General features: G+C 39.9%; 1 protein-coding gene across 1 annotated transcript in view; it reads left to right on the plus strand.

Annotated features, from left to right (window-relative positions):
* The window catches only part of LOC115370019 (alpha-2-macroglobulin-P-like), a 53,272-nt gene extending 32,132 nt beyond the window's left edge, over positions 1–21,140 (plus strand). The window contains exons 24-36 of the mRNA XM_030066797.1: positions 6,877–7,053; positions 9,952–10,027; positions 10,155–10,311; positions 10,467–10,541; positions 13,671–13,833; positions 13,925–14,121; positions 14,505–14,717; positions 16,028–16,152; positions 16,351–16,441; positions 16,523–16,591; positions 16,677–16,782; positions 18,626–18,667; positions 21,011–21,140. Of these exons, the coding sequence (XP_029922657.1) occupies positions 6,877–7,053; positions 9,952–10,027; positions 10,155–10,311; positions 10,467–10,541; positions 13,671–13,833; positions 13,925–14,121; positions 14,505–14,717; positions 16,028–16,152; positions 16,351–16,441; positions 16,523–16,591; positions 16,677–16,782; positions 18,626–18,667; positions 21,011–21,018 (1,499 nt within the window). The 3' untranslated portion in view covers positions 21,019–21,140. The remainder of the gene's footprint in view (positions 1–6,876; positions 7,054–9,951; positions 10,028–10,154; positions 10,312–10,466; positions 10,542–13,670; positions 13,834–13,924; positions 14,122–14,504; positions 14,718–16,027; positions 16,153–16,350; positions 16,442–16,522; positions 16,592–16,676; positions 16,783–18,625; positions 18,668–21,010) is intronic.
* Positions 21,141–21,764: the final 624 nt, after the last annotated feature.

A 21,764-nucleotide genomic window follows, 5' to 3' on the forward strand; every position in this document is an offset into this window, starting at 1 on the left:
ACGTGGCTCACTGCACAGTCTTCATTAGACGGTGTCCAAATTGAAGGTTACACTTTCAACAACCGTCCTCGAGGCTTGTGTTACAGCAGCAGTAACCCCAAATTGTTAGAGCTAAAGAACCTAGAACATGGTGGAGTTGGTTTGTATGGTGTAGGCAATTTGGACTGTAACATTCTGCAGGTACCCGATTTGAATCTGGAGTGTTTGGTGTGCCTGTGTAACAAATTCAACATACTGTTGGCAGTAATATATCGTCCACCATGTTATCCAAATTCTTTATTCAAACAAAATCTGGGGAGGTTACTTGATTGGTTACATCCAATCAGTAACACAATTGTAATAATGGGGGATTTCAATGAGAACATTTTAAAAACATCATCAATTTCCAAATTTATGGGTGAAAAAGGTTTTAGTCAGCATGTCACACAAGAGACTACAGAGAAGGGGACACTAATTGATCATGTTTATGTTAAAACAACACGGTATAATGTCGAATGTGCAGTCATGCCCACGTATTTTAGTGATCATGAAGGTGTTTTGTGTAGTTTTACTGTTAAAGATGATCAGGGGTGAGTTGTTGACTTGGAGGAGGTAGAGGGCCTCTTCGAGTCAGACTTGGTTTTAGATGAGGATTAGGTTGTTGTGTTTGGCAAAGGAGGCAAACAATGAATTCACACGACCGGTGCAAATTCATTGTTTGATGAGTCAAACGGAGCTACATTGCAGTGTCCCGGTGCAAATGTTAGTGTTGTTGTGTTTGTGTGTTGGCATAGGTCAGGTTTATGTGTGGAAAGAGGAAACTGACTTGTAGTGTGGTGTCTTGTTCATGGTGTGTACATTGGCTACCACTATGAATGTTGTCTTTTTAGTGTAGAGCCTGTCCCACTGTAATTGTATAGTTTGTTATTTATTGTACTTATTTATAGTATTTATATTGTATTTATTATTGGGTTTTTAGATTATTTATTGTATTTATTTGTAGTATTTATATTGTATTTATTATTGCGATTTTAGATAATGTATTTATTATATGGAATTGATGATCTTGAGATTTTAGAGTAAGCAAATTGTGTGCTTCAGGTGGAATTAGAGAAGGTTTAGTTGTGGTGTGGTGTGTGTCACAGGTGCTAGGAAGTATGGACGTGTTAGTCTCTGTTTGCCACGTGTTAGCTGTTGGTCTATGTTCAAAGATTAAATGTATATCTATCCAATGATTAAATGTGTATCTGTTTAAAGTTTAAATGTATATAGTTCTGCATGTTTGAGTTCATGTCACCTTCATGTGTACTGTCTGTATGCAAGACATTCACTTCCAATACTGAAGTGTTCTGTCTGGCGTGCATGAACTCAGAGCAAATCTGTTGTGACACAACAAGGCACAGACTCCCCATTCTGTACGCCTTAGCTGCCAAAACAGGACAGTTAATTTAAAAAAAAAAAAAAAATTAAAATTAAAAAAACAATAAAAAACATGTTTGCCTCAAAATGTTGTCTTTGTTTCCTCTGAGGGGAGCTTCCTGATTGAAGATGCTACTGTGGTGCAGCGTCCCCAACCTCCCTAACCCCAAGTGATGGTGATGTGGCCTTGTACCAAGTGGGATCGTGGGACAGAGACATTACATGTGGTGTTTTGATGATTACATTCATTTTCAATAACTGACAAATTTTCAACAAAATTGGATTGAAAAATAAATTATATATTGTTAAGTACAAAATGTTGTCTGTGATATTTTATAAATGAAGGTGGTTTCTATATGGTGTGGAAAAACAACCGTTGGTAGTAATTCGGTAGTAAGTAGTAATAGTAGTCCTGCTTTACTGTTACACAGTATTTTATAACTACGTGAAGGGCTGTATGTATAAATTTTAATTGATAAACACAGTATATTAATGACATGGATGAAGACATAATTTGTAAACATGAGGAAATTATACAACATTGACTTTATTAAGAAGTAAGAGGTGACAAACAGAAACTTCTAATCTATAACTAGTATTCCCTCAGTAACATGTTACCCTTCCTGATGTTGATAGCTTTCTGTAATTTCCTTCTGAATCTTTCAAAGGGACATCTGATTTATTCTTAAGGACTTGTACTGGAAATGTGTAAATGTGATCTAACCCTGCAGCTCACTCAGTTGGGTTTGAAGAAATGATAATGAAAATAACTTAAAGCTTTTAAGATAGATAGATAGATACTTTATTCATCCTGAAGGAAATTCACAGTTTTCAGCAGTATCCACAGTCGAGTACAAGATTAAGTAAATCAAAAATAAAGAATAAGTAAATCAAAAATAAAGAATAAAAGATGACCCTCGAGATCTAAAGATCACCTTTGAAGTGTTTTCATTTTGAAAATGTTGTACTTTTTTCTTTTTATTATTATTACGTCTAAATAACCCTTAATTTGACCCCCTAAACATGCTCCAAAACTCACCAAATTCGGCACGCAGGCCAGGTCTGGCGAAAAATTTGATAAAATGGACAATCAGACCCCCTAAGTGCAAAAATGGGCTCGGTAGCGCCACCTTGGCACACAAAGGCAGCCGCTGTGGCCCACAGGAATGTGATAGAAAGACCAAACCACTGCCGAAATGTAGGTCTCATCAAGCCCTACAATTCACGCGCTGACACCCCCCCTCTAAAACCAACAGGAAGTCCGCAATTTGCGTTTGAACATCAAGTTCTCGCCCAAAATTCCGCTTTGAACAAAATCTATCTCCTCCCAGGCCGTAAATGTCAGCGGCTTGAAAATTTAACAGATGACAGAGGACACAGTGCTGAACAAAAGTTGCTAAACACTCCGTCATTACTCGATTCGTTTGGATTTTATAAGCCCTCAAAGTCGGAGTGGCCAGAGCCAAAACCTCATTTTTTCCCATGGAGTTTGGTGTGACAAGGCTGACACTTGGCACTAATTAAGCCCCTGGAGTCTAAAGTAAAAGTCTGACAGCTTTAAAAACTATGCAGATGGAAAGAGGACAAAAATTCCTACAAAAATATGTAGTTTTGATGTGGATTGGACCAAGTTTGTGGGAGCTGTGAAGAGTTTTCAAACATTTTTGACTCTGGTGTGCTCTGCTCTGCACTCTGCCTGGACATGTGACTCACTCTAGCTGCCTCAGGAATGCGCAATACACACCCATTGTAAGAGCTCAGAGGGAGCAGAAAACACTCTCAAACTAAAACTGCCATAACTCAAAAACAGTAAAAGATAGCAAAATCATGAAATTGGGAGATTTATAGATCCAAGTCTCGTGCCTCGTTTAAACTTTTAATCAAGTCTGTCACTTAAACGGTGACCGAGCTGTGACACCTCAAACAGGGGTGGGTTTTCTGGATTTCTCCATTGGATTGAATGAGGATTTCTCTGTCTGCCTGCATTTTGGTGTGATCATGCCACAGCTGCCAGTACTGATGTCAAGCACACACTAGGACATGCTAAGGGCGCCATCTGCTGGAGGGGCGCTGCTAGTGGCCAGAGGGGCACCAGCAGCGAATGTACTACCAGTGGGTTTTAGTTGGCGTCGTGTGTGTGTGTGTGTGTGTGTGTGTGTGTGTGTGTGTGTGTGTGTGTGTGTGTGTGTGTGCACGTGCGTGTGTGTGTGCGCACGTGTGTGTGTGTGCACGTGCGTGTGTGTGTGTGTTTGTGTGAGTGAGTGAGTGAGTGAGTGAGTGAGTGAGTGTGTGTGCCTGCATTTTGGTGTGATCATGCAGCAGCTGCCAGTAGTCCTGTCGGTCACACACTAGGACTTCCGCGGCCTTTCAAAATAAAAGCCCAAAACTCTTTCAAAATAAAAGCACCGAAACATACCCTTAAAAATGGCACAAACTGACGAATTGTCTACGTTTCGACACGCGCGCCGTCCCCGACATGCACGGGGGGGGGGGCGAGGGCCCGTCCAACGCTGCTTGCAGCTTTAATTATTATTATTACGTCTAAATAACCCTTAATTTGACCCCCTAAACATGCTCCAAAACTCACCAAATTCGGCACGCAGGCCAGGTCTGGCGAAAAATTTGATAAAATGGACAAACAGACCCCCAAGGTGCAAAAATGGCCTCGGTAGCGCCACCTAGGCACACAAAGGCAGCCCCTGCGGCCCACAGGAATGTGATAGAAACACCAAACCAACGCCGAAATGTAGGTCTCATCAAGCCCTACAATTCACGTGCTGACACCCCCCACCTAAAACCAACAGGAAGTCTGCAATTTGCGTTGGAATGTTCACATTCACGCACAAAATTCCGCTTTGAACTAAATCTTTCTCCTCCCAGGGCGTAAATGTCAGCGGCTTGAAAATTTAACAGATGACAGAGGACACAGTGCTGAACAAAAGTTGCTAAACACTCCGTCATTACTCGATTCGTTTGGATTTTATAAGCCCTCAAAGTCGGAGGGGCCAGAGCCAAAACCTCATTTTTTCCCATGGAGTTTGGTGTGACGAAGCTGACACTTGGCACTAATTAAGCCCCTGGAGTCTAAAGTAAAAGTCTGACGGCTTTGAAAACTATGCAGATGGAAAGAGGACGAAAATTCCTACAAAAATATGTAGTTTTGATGTGGATTGGACCAAGTTTGTGGGAGCTGTGAAGAGTTTTCAAACATTTTTGACTCTGGTGTGCTCTGCTCTGCACTCTGCCTGGACATGTGACTCACTCTAGCTGCCTCAGGAATGCGCAATACACACCCATTGTAAGAGCTCAGAGGGAGCAGAAAACACTCTCAAACTAAAACTGCCATAACTCAAAAACTGTAAAAGATAGCAAAATCATGTAAATGGGAGATTTATAGATCCGAGTCTCGTGCCTCGTTTAAACTTTGAATCAAGTCGGTCACTTAAACGGTGACCGAGCTGTGACCCCTCAAAAAGGGGTGGGTTTTCTGGATTTCTCCATTAGATTGAATGAGGATTTCTCTGTCTGCCTGCATTTTGGTGTGATCATGCCACAGCTGCCAGTACTCAAGTCAGTCACACACTAGGACATGCTAAGGGCGCCATCTGCTGGAGGGGCGCTGCTATTGGCCAGAGGGGCACCAGCAGCGAATGTACTACCAGTGGGTTTTTTGTTGGCGTCGTGTGTGTGTGTGTGTGTGTGTGTGTGTGTGTGTGTGTGTGTGTGTGTGTGTGTGTGTGTGTGTGTGTGTGTGTGTGTGTGTGTGTGTGCACGTGTGTATGTGTGTGTGTGTGTGTGTGTGTGTGTGTGTGTGTGTTTGTGTGAGTGAGTGAGTGAGTGAGTGAGTGTGTGTGCCTGCATTTTGGTGTGATCATGCAGCAGCTGCCAGTAGTCCTGTCGGTCACACACTAGGACTTCCGCGGCCTTTCAAAATAAAAGCCCAAAACTCTTTCACAATAAAAGCACCGAAAAATACCCTTAAAACTGGCACAAACGGACGAATTGTCTGCGCTTCGACACGCGCGCCGTCCCCGACGTGCACGGAGGGGGGGCGAGGGCCCGTCCAACGCTGCTTGTTTTATTATTAGACTTGTACATATGGTAACAGAATGTGACATGCTGAATCTTAAAGGTAAATGTTGAGTACATTTAATATAATGCTAAATGAGTTCATGCAATGATGATTAAACCTGTGACCCAGGAATAAAACTCCCACCTTTTAAATATTTGTCCACATTAGCAAAGCTGGTGTTTGTGGGGATATTCTCATGGTGGTGCACATTTGACCTTTAGTAATGTGTTTTACGCTTGAATGTTAGTAAGCTTACTTAAGTTCTGCTCTTAAGTATAATTTTGAGGTACTTGTACTTCACTTGAGTATTTCCAGTTTATACTACTCTATATGCCACTCCGCTACATTTCAGAGGGAAATATTGTACTTTAAATACCACTATATTTATTTGACAGCTTTAGCAACTAGTTACTTTGCAGATGTTAGATTAATACAAATTATAAACCAACTAATACATTATTAGTTATTTTTACAGGTTAAACTACCCAGCAGTATATAAAGTAATTACAGTTAGGTCCATCGTTATCACCTGCATCATAAAAGTGATGAAAATTAATGTATCAATAATTAAAGTCTCGTAATCTGATATATATGGTCTTGAAATGGGCTATTCTGCATTATCATTACTTTTACTTTTGCTACTTTCAGCATATTTTGATTTTAACACTTTTGTATTTTAAGTGAGATTTTGAATGCAGAACTTTCATTTGTAACAAAGTATTTTCACACTGTGGTATTGCTACATTTACTAAAGTAAAAGATCTGAATACTTCCTCCACCGCTGGTTTTACATCAACCACACTTGACAGTTTCTATTGGCCATGCGGGATTAAAATTATCATGTGGCTAATAACCTCATCCTACGATGCCATGACTTGCTGTAGTTTTCCCTCCTTTTTCTTTTTGCATGTGAGTAGTAGTTTTTTTTGAGTCATTCATTTCCCTGCCACAAGAGGGAGACAAATCTTCCAGACATATAGTGTAGCTGTACAAGTGGGCCAATCTGCAGTCTCCAACCAAAGGAATACAAAACTCACCCCCTCAGTGTAACACAAGCCTACATCAGCACAAGAAACACCCACGGCACTGTTAATGTCAGGGCAAGTGATGGGAGACCCCTGTCCAGGTTTAACAAAAACAAGAAAGAGTAAGCCATCAAAGACATTTTGTTATATTTTGTCAGTTGTAGTCTAGGATATTTTACATGAAAAATAAAAATATATCCTTGGTGAGAATTGTTTTGTTTATCAAATTTATATATTTTAAATGAAGTATTACCAAATTTAGATGGATCAACAAAACAAATCATATTCATCAAGCCAATCTTTTGATTCCAATAACATCATGTTAACGTTTTCCTGTGGGTTTTAATCCTCCATATCTAAAGAGTCAGTGTTTTTCTGCAGGTGACATCTTGGGCCGGGCCCTCAATAACCTGGATGGGCTGCTGAGGATGCCATACGGATGTGGGGAGCAGAACATGGCACTCCTGGCCCCCAATATTTACATCCTCGAATACCTGACGAACACAAATCAAATGACCAAAGCCATCAAGGAAAAGGCAACTGGCTTCCTAACCAGCGGTGAGTGTCTGTTACTCTGAGAGTGCAATGCAGAACTGACATTACACAACCCCCTGAATTAAAATATTTTACTTTGGTAAACATTTTCATAGAGTTGCTGTAGCATTTTCACATTTTCATACTTCTGGCCTCATGTACAGTGGTTATGTGCATTCACCATCATCATTTGGGTGCTTTCTTACTGCACCTGTCAAATACTCAAGAAGGACTCAGACAAAGGGTCAAGGTAACAGGCAGGCAGATCCGCAATAAACTGCAAAAGAATAAAGTAGGCAGTAAATTAGGATGATGTGGCCAAGTACCCAAAAATGATCAGTTACCCATTTGCACTCTAAAGTACCTAAAAATACCCGAAATAATGAAATGAAATATATGAATTTAACTTTAGGTTACATCCCTCTTTTCATTGTTCATCACATTTTCCACAGGTATTGCACACGTATTTATACGCTAACAAGTATGTAGCATAAGAGACAGAGATAATATGAAATGTGTGACTGTGGCTATAATGTAAGCAAGTAGCTGGTAACAGAGGTGAATGTTGCTTTTCACATTACATACACGCCAAAGATGTAAAAGCCCATCTTGTACCTTTATATGTACGTTTATTGATAAGATAAGAAACACTAAGCTGCAAGAATGAATAGACTTTTGTCAGTGAGGATCACATCAAACTCTAATGAAAATATACATGGGCTGTAACTGTTGGAGCACTTTTGGGGGCTTTGTGGTGCCTTTGTTCTAACTGTTTAAGTACTTTTTAGTAGTTTTGGGCAACTGTTTGAGGCCTTTGGGGTACTTTTGGGTTACTGTTAAAGCACTTTGGGGTAATTTTATTGTAGTTTCTGTTAACTGAACACTTTTAAAATATTTTATTCAGCTCTTTAGGGCAGGGGTTCTCAAACTGTTTTGGCCCAGGGACCCCCTGGAGGGGTCAAAGTTTTTCGGGGACCCCCTGACACTCGCAACACAGATAAGCATAATACTTAAAACCACATTTGTACTCTTAGCTAGTTGATTAGCAGCATTAGCACATAGCCTCATCCAAAGGCGTAGGTTTGATTTTGACATTGGTGGGGACATAAAATCACTCCAAGGCGGCGCCCCTGAAAGTTGATGTTTTTGGCATTTATGACTGCAATTTCACATCATGTAGAGCTGACCAAATAAACAAGCAAACAATGTCTATATCTGAATATCTCTACTGACTACAAGTATTTAATAATTCTGTAATGTTGTAAGTTAAAGGCAACTAAAGAAAGACAAGCAGGCATGTTCTCGTCTTTAGTGCATCTGTGCATCATACTGTACATCAACAACATCGTACAGAAACATAAATAAAATAAAATATGATAAATGTTTGACACTAAATAATATAAACAGATTAGTGTCCATTGCCTGGCTCTCATTTGAAAAAAATCTCTGTTGTTGAGGCTCTACAGTTCTATAAGCTTGACATTTTAAATCACGGTTAGTAAAAATGGATAATTCCTGCTTCCCTAGAGACAACAGGCCAATGTGCCTGATAAAAGCTCTCATGTCAAAGAAGCATGCTGAACTATTGTTCTAACTGCCACCTGACAAAATAAACAGTGAAGAAATCAGTCCGTGTGCGTAGCTGCTGGCCAACCAGCCAAACAAACTCCGCTGTGCACGTGCACGTCCTCCAGCGCTTTTTTACAACCACATGGAGTGACAGCAGGGACGGCCAATCACACGTTAGCAAGAAATGGCAGAGCCAATCGATGAGCGATATTAGGTTAGAGGCGGGACTTCTAGCAGAGACCGACTGTTAACCCTTTGTGTACCATAAGAATTGACTAGACACTGACAGACTTGAGTGTTTGTTGTTGCTATTATTTGTGAAGCCGTGCGAGTGCCTGTGAGGTGTCATACCAGATTGCCTGATGTGTAATCACATAAGTAAAATCCCTAAATCAATTATGGGAGACATTTAAAAACTAACACAGTGTTAATTTCACAGTTTAAACCCCACCCCCTACCCCCCACTCCCCCACCCCACCCCAACATACATACACACACACACACACACACACACACACACACAAGTTTAAAAAAATTAATAATAATAAAAAAAATTATATAAAATATTTCCATGAATTTTTTTCGCGGACCCCCTGGCTATGCGCCACGGACCCCACTTCGAGAACCGTGGCTTTAGGGTACGTTGTGGTAATTTGTGAGTTATGCTAACAAGCCCAACACTACTCCTCTTATTATGTTTTAATTTCAAATTTACATTTATATAGAGCCCCAAATCACTGTCTAGTCTCACAAGGCCCACAAGTTGACAGAACAAAACAGGATACCCCCAGACTTGATTCTCATAGTGGGCAAGAAAAAAACTCCCCAAAATACCCTCAGACAAAGCTAACAGAAAAGGATGCCTTGAGGATGAGTAACTGCATCACTTTCTAATGTGACTGGTAGTACGTTGCTCTGTCATTTTTTGACATTAGAATTAGCAGTTCAAGTTACGACAGAATCTAAAATGGGAGTTCTGTATGTTACTACAGTTTTATGAATCATGTGTTATGGAGAGATGGTGCTTTGCACCTGGATATCCATTGCATTGATGTGGAGGTCAAGAGCCCTTAAGAGCACTGTGTGGGTGTCAGCAAAATGGCTGCTATCACAGGACTCCAGGAAGTCACGTGGTCTGGGTAAAACTGTGTAAATGTCCATGTTGATGGATATCTATGAACGGAACACCCCTAAAAACATAGGAGAGCAGAGTAGCAGCTTCGCTGACAGCCTCTGCAGCGAGCTCAAGGCCATCTGCGGTCTCTGGAGTTCTAACCATTTGAATTTGGCAGTTTCACTGAATGTACCTCTTGATTATAATTTCAAGATAATCATGTTTTCAACTTCATGCAGGTTACCAGAGGCAGCTGAACTACAAGCATCAGGATGGTGCTTACAGCACATTTGGATCAGGATCAGGGAACACATGGTGAGAGTTAACATACTGTGCATTCAAAATACAACCTGTTGTCACAAAACACTAAAACTGAACATAAATTTGTTTGTTGTTGTTTGTTGTAAGTGAATGTTTTAACTATTGTGTTGCCTATCCTCAGGTTGACCGCTTTTGTGCTGAAATCTTTTGTCAAGGCAAAGACTTTTGTCTATATTGACCCAGAAGTAATTGATCACTCCAAGACTTGGTTAGAGGGTAAACAGCAAGCCAATGGCTGTTTCCAACAGTTAGGAAAACTCTTTAACAACAGGATGAAGGTACGGGGGAGGAGGCTCCCCAATAACTTTGTATGCATGAGGCACCAACAACCCCAGTTTCTTCCTGTCACAAATGGGGCTCACTACCAGCTGTCCATAATTCCACTCTGGAGATAAAAAGGTCATTGCAGTGCAAACATGTTTTTTCTCTACAGGGTGGAGTGAATGATGAAGTGACTCTCAGTGCTTATGTCACTGCTGCTTTGTTGGAGGCCAATATGTCAGTGTCTGTGAGTACAACTATCTTATGCTGTTTTCCCACCCACTTGCACAACTGAAAGGACTTTTCTGTTAAGGTATACAGAAACCAATATGAATTCACAAACTCTGATGAGCAGGCATGTTATTTGTTCCGCTGGGCCTGCTGGTGACACTAGATAGAAGGTTATGCGATCACCAAAATCACCAAGTCACATTGTTTAACCAAAAGGAAATCTTGTCATAAAATTTCAGCTGTTACAACCGCAGCTACTACCACCATATTTTGGCCTGTTGGTGGCGCTAGTCTAGCGGAAAGGTCGTAGAGTCATAAGAACTGATAAGTCTCTTCATCTAGCCAACATGACTGACCAAATGTCATGGCAATGTTAAAGTAGTTTTTGAGACCTTAGCAGTAAAAAAAAAAAAAAAAAAAAAAAAAAAAAAAAAAGCCTGCTGGTGGTGCTAGAGGAAAGGTTCATGGAGTTACCAAAACTGCTAAATCACCAAACTTTATGTCAATCCACCAAATAGATTTGTCGATATGGACCTAACTGCTTGTCGACAGGCCGAGCAGCACAGTGACTATAGGCCGCCACTTTCCATCAAAGCATAAATTAAGAAATCTCAGAGAAGCGACCAGATGCAAAACACAACACGACCAAAATATTTTCTTCTTTGGTACTTTGGCACTTTTACACTGTATGAATGATTGGCAGCCCAGATTTGCCTGTTTTATCAGTGTGCGAGTTCTTCTTGTTTTCTTTTGGCATATGAATTTTGAGCCCACACACCTCAGACAACTTCCTACATTGTGAGATTTTTCTTTAGAGAGAGGAAAATTCTTACTTGTTCATCATCTAGCCAACATGAATGTTAGCATTTCATGGAAGTAGTTTTTGAGATATTAGGGGCCCTATCTTTTTGCCACCCGCTACCCGTTGCCACTACCTACTACCCGTGAATTGTGCATTTAGGAGCTTCCACTATCCCTAAACGGTATCTTGCGCCCACGCTACCTGCTATACATTATGCCGACTCCGTTATTTGCGCCTGGAGGCGTGTCCGTGGGTGTGTTTTATGCGCTATCCCTACATTTGCTATCTTGTGCACACACTTTAGGGAAAGCGGACAGCGGGTGCTCAGGACCACCCGCTATCCCATTTGGGCTTTTACAAGAGTGCGCCCAGGCGGCTCCAATGCGCGCCCCGACGGAGCCTCGCCACGCACACGGTCGGACTGATACCGGGACACCGCCGGAATTGACTGAGTATATTACTTATATAGACTGTTTAGAGGAAAGACTGTTTTAACTTGGACACTTACGCCAGTGTGTTTTATTGTTTTATCATAAGCCAGCAGCTGTTGCTATATTTTTATTTTTAATATTTAATTTGCCCAATCTACCTTGTCAATAAATTAGTTTACACATAGTTCCACCTCTGCCTCTTGTGTGTGTGTGTGTGTGTGTGTGTGTGTGTGTGTGTGTGTGTGTGTGTGTGTGTGTGTGTGTGTGGTGTGACCCGGGGATTTTACTCAATCAGTACAACCTTGTGACACGTCCACTTGGACACATGTGGCTCCACCTCCCAAATTAACTCGCCTATAATATAATATAATATGATATAATATAATATGTATATATATATATATATACACTACTCACAAAAAGTTAGGGATATTTGGCTTTTGGGTGAAATTTATGGAATATATAAAAAGGTCATGCTACAGTGATATTATATCATGAAAGTAGGGCATTTAAGTAGAAGCATACATTGGTGATTTCCTCATCTCAAACAATTTGTTGAAACAAAAGCCAACAACAGTGGTGGATATACCACAACAAAAAATGTCAGTGTCAATAACTTGTCATGTGCCCTTGAGCATCAATTACAGCTTGACGACATCTCATGCTGTTCACAAGTCGCGTTATTGTCTGCTGAGGCATGGCATCCCACTCTTCTTGAAGGGCGGCCCTCAGGACATTGAGGTTCTGGGGTACAGTGCTCCGAGCCTCTACACGGCGACACGGGATTCAGGTCTGAGAAAGTGCAGGCCACTCCATTTGAGGTACCCCAGTCTCCAGCAGCCGTTCCCTAATGATACGACCTCGATGAGCTGGAGCATCAAACACCTGATGTGAATTTTGCCGTTAAACTCCTTGTTAGAGAACAGCAACTTGTGCAAAAAGTACTGAAACATTGAACAGTTGGACATGTGGATTCAAAAGTTTACAGAAGGTCACATTAAGTTCGCTTGTAAAGGTTATAATGCATTTTAGGTTCATCCTGAAATTTCACCCGAAAGCCGAATATCCCTAACTTTTTGTGAGTAGTGTATGTATATATATATATATATATATATATATATATATATATATATAAAGCCAACTTGCTTTAGCCTCAGTAGAACCCCTGAGAAAATCTACCTCCCTCTCTCCATCGCGGGTTTAGGATTTAGGATTTAGGATAATGCAGCCTGCCCTTAAAGGCAATGGCACCTGGCACAATGATTGGTTTAACTGGCGTAATGCCCAAAACACGCCTATGCATAATACAACGGGTAGAGCAGGTGTTTTACAGATAACGGGAGGTGCGCAAGATAGCAACTTTTGCGGGGGAACGCCTCTTGCGCAATGCTAAATCCCCAAATAACGGGTTTAGGGAGTATGGCGCAAGATTGGGCCCAAAAAGTCAAAATAAATAAATTGCCTGCTGGTGGCACTAGAGGAAAGGTCACAGGGTTACCAAAATTGCCAAATCACCAAACTTTATGTCAATTCATCAAACAGATTTGGAGAGAAGCCATCAGATGCGAAACATTACACCAAATGTAAAGATGATAAAACAGTTATACAATGCTTTTTGGTTTGTGCAGTAGATGATGATCTACTGACCTGAACATTTTCCTCTTTTGCATCTTTTATTACTTTTGCACTGCATGAATGATTGGCAGCCCAGTTTTGCTTGTTTTATCATTGTGTGAATTCTTGCTGGGTTCTGTTGGCATACTAATTTTGAATCCACATACCTCAACTTCCTACACTGTCAGATTTTTCTTGAGAGAGCAGACAACTCTCACCGGTTCTATTGAAGTATATAGGATCATTTCAAAAGAGGGTTGTTTGAAGTGTTTATGAAATCATGTTTGGTCTGTCACAGCATGACAGGATGAATAGAAGCTTGACTTGCCTCAAAGAGTCCATCAGTAGTTTGAGCAACACCTACACTAGAGCTCTGCTGGCTTACGTCTTCACCCTGGCTGGAGACATGAAGACTCGTGCTCTCCTGCTGGAGCAGCTAGACAAGGATGCTGTACGCCAAGGTGAGATATCTACCTGTTGTAAAATACTGTTTTATTTCTGTCAAAGTATCCTAAACTGTGTCTTTTTCTGTTTGTGGCTGGCTGTTTTCAGGGGGTTTCATCTTCTGGACTCAGAAGGCCACAAAGACACAGACATCTGACTCTCTGTCTGTGGAGATCAGCGCCTATGTGCTGCTGGCCAAACTCAGTGCATCCTCTACTTCTCGTGAAGAACTGGGCTCTGCCTCTGCCGTAGTCAGGTGGCTGGCCAACCAGCAGAACTCCTATGGAGGCTTCTCCTCTACACAGGTACCTCCCAAACTGCTGCACATTGGAGTTTTACTTCAAGTTCAAGGTGATCGTCCTGTGCTTCTGTGGTGCCCACCTCTGTCCAGGTCTCCTGCTGCTTGTTTTGTTCTCTTTGCTGTCTGCTACTGTGTTTTCTTTTTACAGTTTTACATTCATGTTCTCATCTTATGTAATTTGCCAACTTGGTTAATTTTTTGACTCTCCATTTTTTAATCTCTGCATTTCTTTATATTGGGAAGTATGAGAAAGTGCATGAACATACATTAACAACCTAGATAATTATATTACATCTTTACAAAGTATAAGTGTTATTTTTTATTTGATTTTCTTTTTCTTTTGCTATTGCTGAGGTCCAACATGGTGTGTATATGTGTGTGTTGTAGGACACAGTGGTGGCTCTTCAGGCTCTGGCTCTCTACTCTAGTCAGGTGTTCACTCCAGAAGGTTCAAGCTCAGTGTTAGCCCAGTCTCCCTCTGGCCATCTGACGTTTGAAGTGGACCCGACCAACAAACTTCTCTACCAGGAGAAGCAGCTGAAGGATGTGGCAGGAAAGTACCAGTTTGAGGTGAAGGGAACTGCATGTGTGGCAGTGCAGGTCAGTGGAGCAGCTCAGTTCTTCCACAGTTGGTTCATCTGGTTCTTCTGAAGATTTATTTGGCTACATTTACATGAACACTGCCTGTGCTTGCAGGCAACTACCACTTTGCCATTCCAGAAACATCAGCAACAAAGCATAATTTTGCTCTTCTTGGATACACAGTATGACTGGGTGCAGTGTACCACTGAGTGTGGTTGCTAGGTAACGAGTGGCTCGTCAGCTTTTCTGGGCCACTAAAAATGAAGAGCTAAAAAAAAATTCATTAATTGCGTGATTTTGGTTTAAAATGTCCCACTCACTGACCTGTGTGTGTTGGGGGAAGGGGAGGGGTGACAGAAAAGGGCAGTGGACAGATCCTGCAACAGGACAAAATATCAAGCATTTAAATAACATCACATAAATCTCTGCTAAGGATTTTAAGGTTGGCTGGAGCGTGTGTTATATGGAGCCAAGTCAAATTACATTTAACAAAGCCCAAATAAGAAACTACATTTTAGAAACAAGCAAAACAACAACCTCCAAGTACCAGTATTTGTTAGTGACAAGGCCAAAGTCATTGATAATCGGTGGACATGGCAGCAGCGATTGCTGATGTGTTTTATGTCCTGCTTTATTGGATTTGGACTATTGGTTAAGTCACATTGAAGAGATATTGACGACCATCGTGTTTCAACTTCCAGGTTAAAATGAGGAACTTGTGTGAAGTTTTTAATCCCCAGCAAAACCAAACCTGCTGTTTTGATGCTGGAGAATTCAACCAATAGGCCTCTCTCTGCACAGAACTTCAGATGAAACTGGGTTGAAATCCAATTATGGCAATCAAACACTTTTTAAAGGAAAAACTACATATTTTAGTTTACCATGCCTGTAAGTGGTGGTCTACAGTGGTGAAAGTGTTTTTTAGTGGTGTGTTTGTAGGTCTGTGCTTGGATCGCTGAAATTTTTTGGTGAATCATTCCTTTATGGACATTTCATCACCATGTTATTGGTTAACATTAAACCCATATTTGTAACCTTTAGATGGTGAAAGACAGATGGTGAAAGCTAAAGGTGTTGCCATGTTACAGTCATGTGTTTAATATTGGAAGTAATCCAGGCACCTTCGCCAGGTTTCTCAAACTCTGTACACGTTTACCTGATCATTCCCACCTAGTTAGGTTGTTCACCTGTAGCCACACAAAACAGGTTACCTGCGTAACCACGTTAAAATTGAAATCTCTTTACATGCCAACACAGCAAATTGTCACCTGTACAACTTCCATGTATTTCATGACTATTAAAATCCTCCTCATGTATTTATTTCCTAGTTGGCTCTTCACTACAACATCCCAGTTGTTACGAATGACACCAGTTTCAGCATCAAGATTAAACCAGAAGCACACTGCGGCAACACATGTCTGGCACCTAAAGTTAATCTGAAACTGACGTCCCTGTAAGTAACAATCAACCATGAACTCTAGATTATAGTTATTGTAGATGGCTATTCTTGTAGCTGGTATTAAATGATTAGTGATGCATGGGGAAGTCATTTACAACTGATGTTTCATGCTATGTTGGGTTTTATTTAAATCAGCAGGAGAAAGTAAAGCAGTGCTGCATACAATCTCACACTTTTATGGTTCTTCCACAGATATAGAGGAAAAGAGTCTACAACAAACATGGTGATCCTGGATATCAAAGTACTGTCTGGATTTGTCCCAGACCCAGAGTCTTTGAATAGGGTGAGTTATTGGAGTAGCAACTTTCTCCTCAGTGTTACTTCAGCATTCGTAGATCCTCAGCTGAATTTTATGTCTTTGCAGCTCAAGCATGCTCTCCTGGTAGATCGTGTTGAACAAGAAAAAGACCACATCTTGGTTTACATCCAAGAGGTAAGAGGAACTCACAGTGATGATTATCAGGTGATATCCTCCAGATCTGTCAGTGATCATGTCATCTGTTTTTTTTTGCCAACAGCTGTTGCCTAGAATACCCATCACCCACAACTTAGAGCTTGTGCAGGATTTTCCAGTGCGGAACCTGAAGGCAGCGGTGGTCAAGATCTATGACTACTACCAGCCAAGTAAGCAGATACACAGTCATCTCATGCAGCCTCTCATATCTATTACTTAATGCCTGATCTGAGAGACCGAGAAGCACTTGCAGCATCTTTTGCAAGAATTGTGAAACAGTCTTCTGGGAGCACCTGAAAGTGGATCTGGATAGGAAATATAAGGAGGCAAGGAGTAGATCTTTACCTCCTCTTCTGCCAGTGTAACAGTCAGTAGTGACCAACAAGAAAGCACATAAACACGGTTAGAATGCAGCGACATGAAGACTTTTATAACTTTAGGAACATATCCGGACAGGACACTTTGGCTTGTTTTCTCACAAAATTTTTGTCAAAGGTTAATGTATCAAGTTTGAGTAATGTGGAACTCAACACTAGCTCAAATTGCTACTGGATCCTAAAAATCATTTTCATCATGGAGGAGCACATGAAATAATTAAATAAGTGAAACAAATAAGTGAAATAGTTAAATAACAAGTGAAGTAGTTAAATTCCAAAGGAATTTCAGGTGTCTATGGGGGTCACAACCATGCAACAGTTCAGCAGTTTCTTTGTACAGTAACATCGTAACATGAAACATCTGTGGGACTGTAATGCTGAATAAGTACAATAGGGTCATTCCATCTCATTTTACCAAATTTTCAGGACATCTCACGCAGTTGGGTCTCAAAAAATTCTGAAAAATTCACCAGTTGTTCCTTATTTATCCAATAGACACACTGTAAAATTTTAGTTTGCTCGGATGGATACTTTTTGAGATATGGACAATTTAGTGAAGGGGTTATGTGTCGATTTTGGTGCGATTTTAGCGCGTCCTTATTTTTCCTCCATTTTCAGGTGTCAGTATCTCAAGAAATACACCACATAGGTAACTGAAATTTGGTACGACAATACACCTCCACCTACTCTCTCAGAATATACAAAAAAGTTTTTGTGTCAGATTTTTATTGGCCCATAACTGCATGTGGGAATGTATTAAAAAATCTAATCCCTGTTTTAATTTAAAGTTCAAAGCTTACTCTTTCTTGAGATATAAAACAATTTTTTTTATATTTTATATTATTATATTTATATTTACATTTTATGCATTTATATTATTATATTTATATTTACATTTTATGCAAGTTCTTCTTCTTTTTTTTTTTTTATCCCAAATATGGGGCTCCAGAGTGGCTGGGAGGACTACAAGCCAAGTGAATGGTCTGAAAATACTGTGCAACACAGGCTTGGGGGTTTCACTACCTTTTGAATTTACTCCAAGTCCAGACAATGTATGCAAGATGTACTGTAGCTATGTGCGTCTCCAGTGGGAATAGCCACCCCCACATGTATCACAAAGATAAGACATGGCAGGGCTACACAAGGCTGTAAAAAATTGAACCCTTTATGGAGATTACCAGCCTCTTTAAAGAAAACATGCTAGTTCCAAGACTGACCGGTAAGGACCTTATGCAACTGCAATCCAGAGCAATATGTAGTTTACAGTACACGTGGTATACACCTCTCAAAGATGTGCTCCTATGGAGAAGCTAAAGAGCTGCTGCAGGCTGATAGCCACTGACAACTTTTGAGAGAAATCAAATGGCAAAGGTAAGGAAAGCCCGTTCAGTACTGACTTTGAACCCAAATGAAAACCAAGGGCAAAAGCATCGGTGCAGAAGCAGCCTTTATAGGCTCACCCCACTTTCATGACTCACATGCAGGTGAGCACAGTAGTGAATTGGGTCTGCCTTGGCGTGATATCAGTGTGAGACTGATTCAACTGAGGGAAACTTAACAGCAGATTCCAGTTTTTAGGACGTGAAGGAGATCGTCTTGCTTGTATTCTTCCAATTTAACAATTCTCCTCTCTCAGGTGACCAGGCTGAGACAGAATACACCTACCCCTGTGCTGCAGGTAGTACCCCTGATAACATACATCAACAGAAAAAACTGAAAATAACTGAAAAAAATACCAAGGCACTCATCTTAGAAAAAAATATTAAAATGCCTTTATTTAGTTACGGGCCAAGCATGGTTAAAAAGTACACTTCAGCGGGCACCCCGGTGGCTCACCGGCCAAGAGCGCGCACCATGCACCAGGGCTTGACCCGATTGGAGTGACCGGGGTTTGAATCCAACCTCAGCTCCTTTGCTGCACGTCATTCCCTCTCTCTCTCCTGCCTTTCCTGTCTTTCTCTATTGTGACTGTCAAATAAAGCAGAAATGCCAAAAAAATCATCTTTAAAAAAAAAAAAAAAAAAGTACACTTTGACGCGTTTCGGCTGGAAGCGTAACAAAACAAACTGCAAATGAATTTAACAATTACTTTGTAAATGTTGGCTGTAATTTAGCAAAAGAAATTGTGGACGCAGTACTGACAAATGATGTAGATGAAAACATTATTAACATAAATCCTAATACCATTTTTCTGAAGAGAATTACAGAGAAAGAACTAACTAATGTGATAAACAATTTCAGGAATAAAAAATCCTTCATCCATAGATTTGATCATTTCATAGAAAAACAAAATTTATTAAGTGAACACCAATATGGGTTCAGAACTAATCGATCAGCCACAATGGCAGTAATGGATCTGGCAGAAAAAATAACAACAGCGATAGATAATAAGGAATATACAGTAGGGGTATTTATAGATTTAAAAAAGGCATTTGACACCATCGACCGCAATCTACTCCTGAGAAAACTGGACAGATATGGGATCAGAGGGATAGCGTACTCATGGAGTTATTTATTTTTTATATTAATGGTATTTGTAAAGTATCCAGGCTGTTACATTTTGTTTTGTTTGCTGATGATACAAATTTACATTACTCTGGTTTTATGAATAAATACCAACTGAGAGGGATTTGCATGTTCAAAAAAACAAAGGCAAGAACAAATGTAAAACAAAGATGTATAACTGTAAAAGGTGTAAATTTATGGAATAATTTAGAAATAGAAATGAAATTATGTAATACACTTAATAGATTTAAAAAGCTATTTAAAAATAATATTATTTGTAAATATAAAACAAAATTATGAACACTAATGTTCTTATGAACTGCCTTGGGACCCACTGAATCTATACACATATTTTGTTTTGTGTCTTTCATTTACGTTATTTTACCATTTAAGTGAACTGACGAAAGCTTTGTAATGTAAGAAGGATAGGCAAAATAAGCTAAGGCTTCAGCCTATACCTTTTCGGTCAATGCCTATTGTGTCTATTTGTATATATGTATATATATATATATGTATTTGTTTTGGTTTTCCACTGAAAGGAAATGAAATATTATTTACTGTTTAAAAATATCTGCATAAGATATTGTCTATGCATATGTGTATTTGATTTTTGCAACTTGAAAATGACTGACATAAAACATTCACACACACTTCACACACACTTCGTCAGGGAGTGTGTGGTCTGACACCAAGACAGGTATAATTAAAAGCACGTGTGAGTCTGGTCACAGGTGTTTGCATTTGAGTCATCAATACCAAAAACAGACAGAGGAAGCCAATACTAGAGCCAGACAGCAGGGGACCTCGTAGGGAAAAAAGAGACAAAGCTTAGGGTGAAGATAATAAATATACATACATAGCCACAAAGAGTAACAACAAGCATAAAAAACATCTACTTAACAGTCTTTAACAGGAAATTATGATATTCTAGATCTTCATGAAGACCCGGATAGTGGGTTGCTCCCTGACGAAGGCTTCCAGCCGAAACACGTCGAAGTGTACTTTTTAACCGTGCTTGGCCCGTAACTAAATAAAAGCATTTTAATATTTTTTATAAGATGAGTGCCTTGGTTTTTTTTTTCAGTTTTTTTCAGTTTTTTCTATGGACCCAGCCCTTAACCAAAGAGCACCATCTTAACAATAAGAAGTAGTTCTAGGCAGCACTTATACTCTTCGGCTTTTTCATATAACATATATCAGCACTTGAATCTGATTATGTAATGTGGCATGTGCAAGCCATCATAAGTCTCTCTTAATGACCTGTATTATTATATCATAATTATCATAGTAACTGAGTTGTCCACACAGTCAACAATTTTGCATAAATCCATCCGCTCATGTGTATTTAGTGTTTATATAATGACTATATAATCAAGTCAGCTTTTGTTGTCAGTTTTTTAATTGTGCATGCCGATGTCATAACTTCAAGAAATACTGTAATCATAGTATTAGATACAGATTTTGAGATTTAAGTTGTTTTATATATATTTATGATATAATTTTATTTCATTTGCAGCATCTTGAAGAGGAACGAGAGACGTCACCGACTCCAACAAAAATTCAGATTAGATCGACATGTTATTAACCATGTGTGTACTTTGTTTTCCTCCACATCCACTTTTGTGTTTTAATTTGAGCGCATATATAAAGACCACTAGCTTGCTGTGACCCTGTATGATTTAATTATCACAGGAAACACTAGAGCTACTCTTTATCAAATAAAAATTATCGCCAAATGTAAGAGTTTCAAAGGTTTTTCTTTTGGAAATGGTATGTTTTAGGGTTATTATTATCTGTTTTTGACTATGTTCATTTTGATTTTATTTAATTTTATTGACTGTATTTGAATGGAGCTAATAATTGACCTCCCTGACTCAACCCACTGCACTCCTGGCTGGCCTGGAGGGGTTTCTCTGTGATCTTTCCAAAGATTTCTTTCATTTCCACCCTTTGTGGCTTTTGGGACTTTTTTTCTCCTCCTTGCCTTTTTACAAGGGTTCAGGTCAGAGGGGGTTATTTTGTTTTGGACCTGTAATGCCCTTTGAGACAGTAACAGTGATTAAGGACTTTGAATAAGGCTGAACCTGAACTTACTGGAGTTTTGGAGTGTAAAATTGCCTAAAACATAATGCCACCCACAGTTGACTGACACTTCTAGTCTTAAAAGCTCAGTGAACACTGCCCAACACCCCATGAGGTAGAAAACACTCACAAACAGAAACACACTCGCCTAGTTACTTTGTTGTGTATCCTTAAATGAATGAAAAGCA

Source organism: Myripristis murdjan, chromosome 13 (genome assembly GCF_902150065.1).
Source record: "Myripristis murdjan chromosome 13, fMyrMur1.1, whole genome shotgun sequence".
NCBI lineage: Eukaryota > Metazoa > Chordata > Actinopteri > Holocentriformes > Holocentridae > Myripristis > Myripristis murdjan.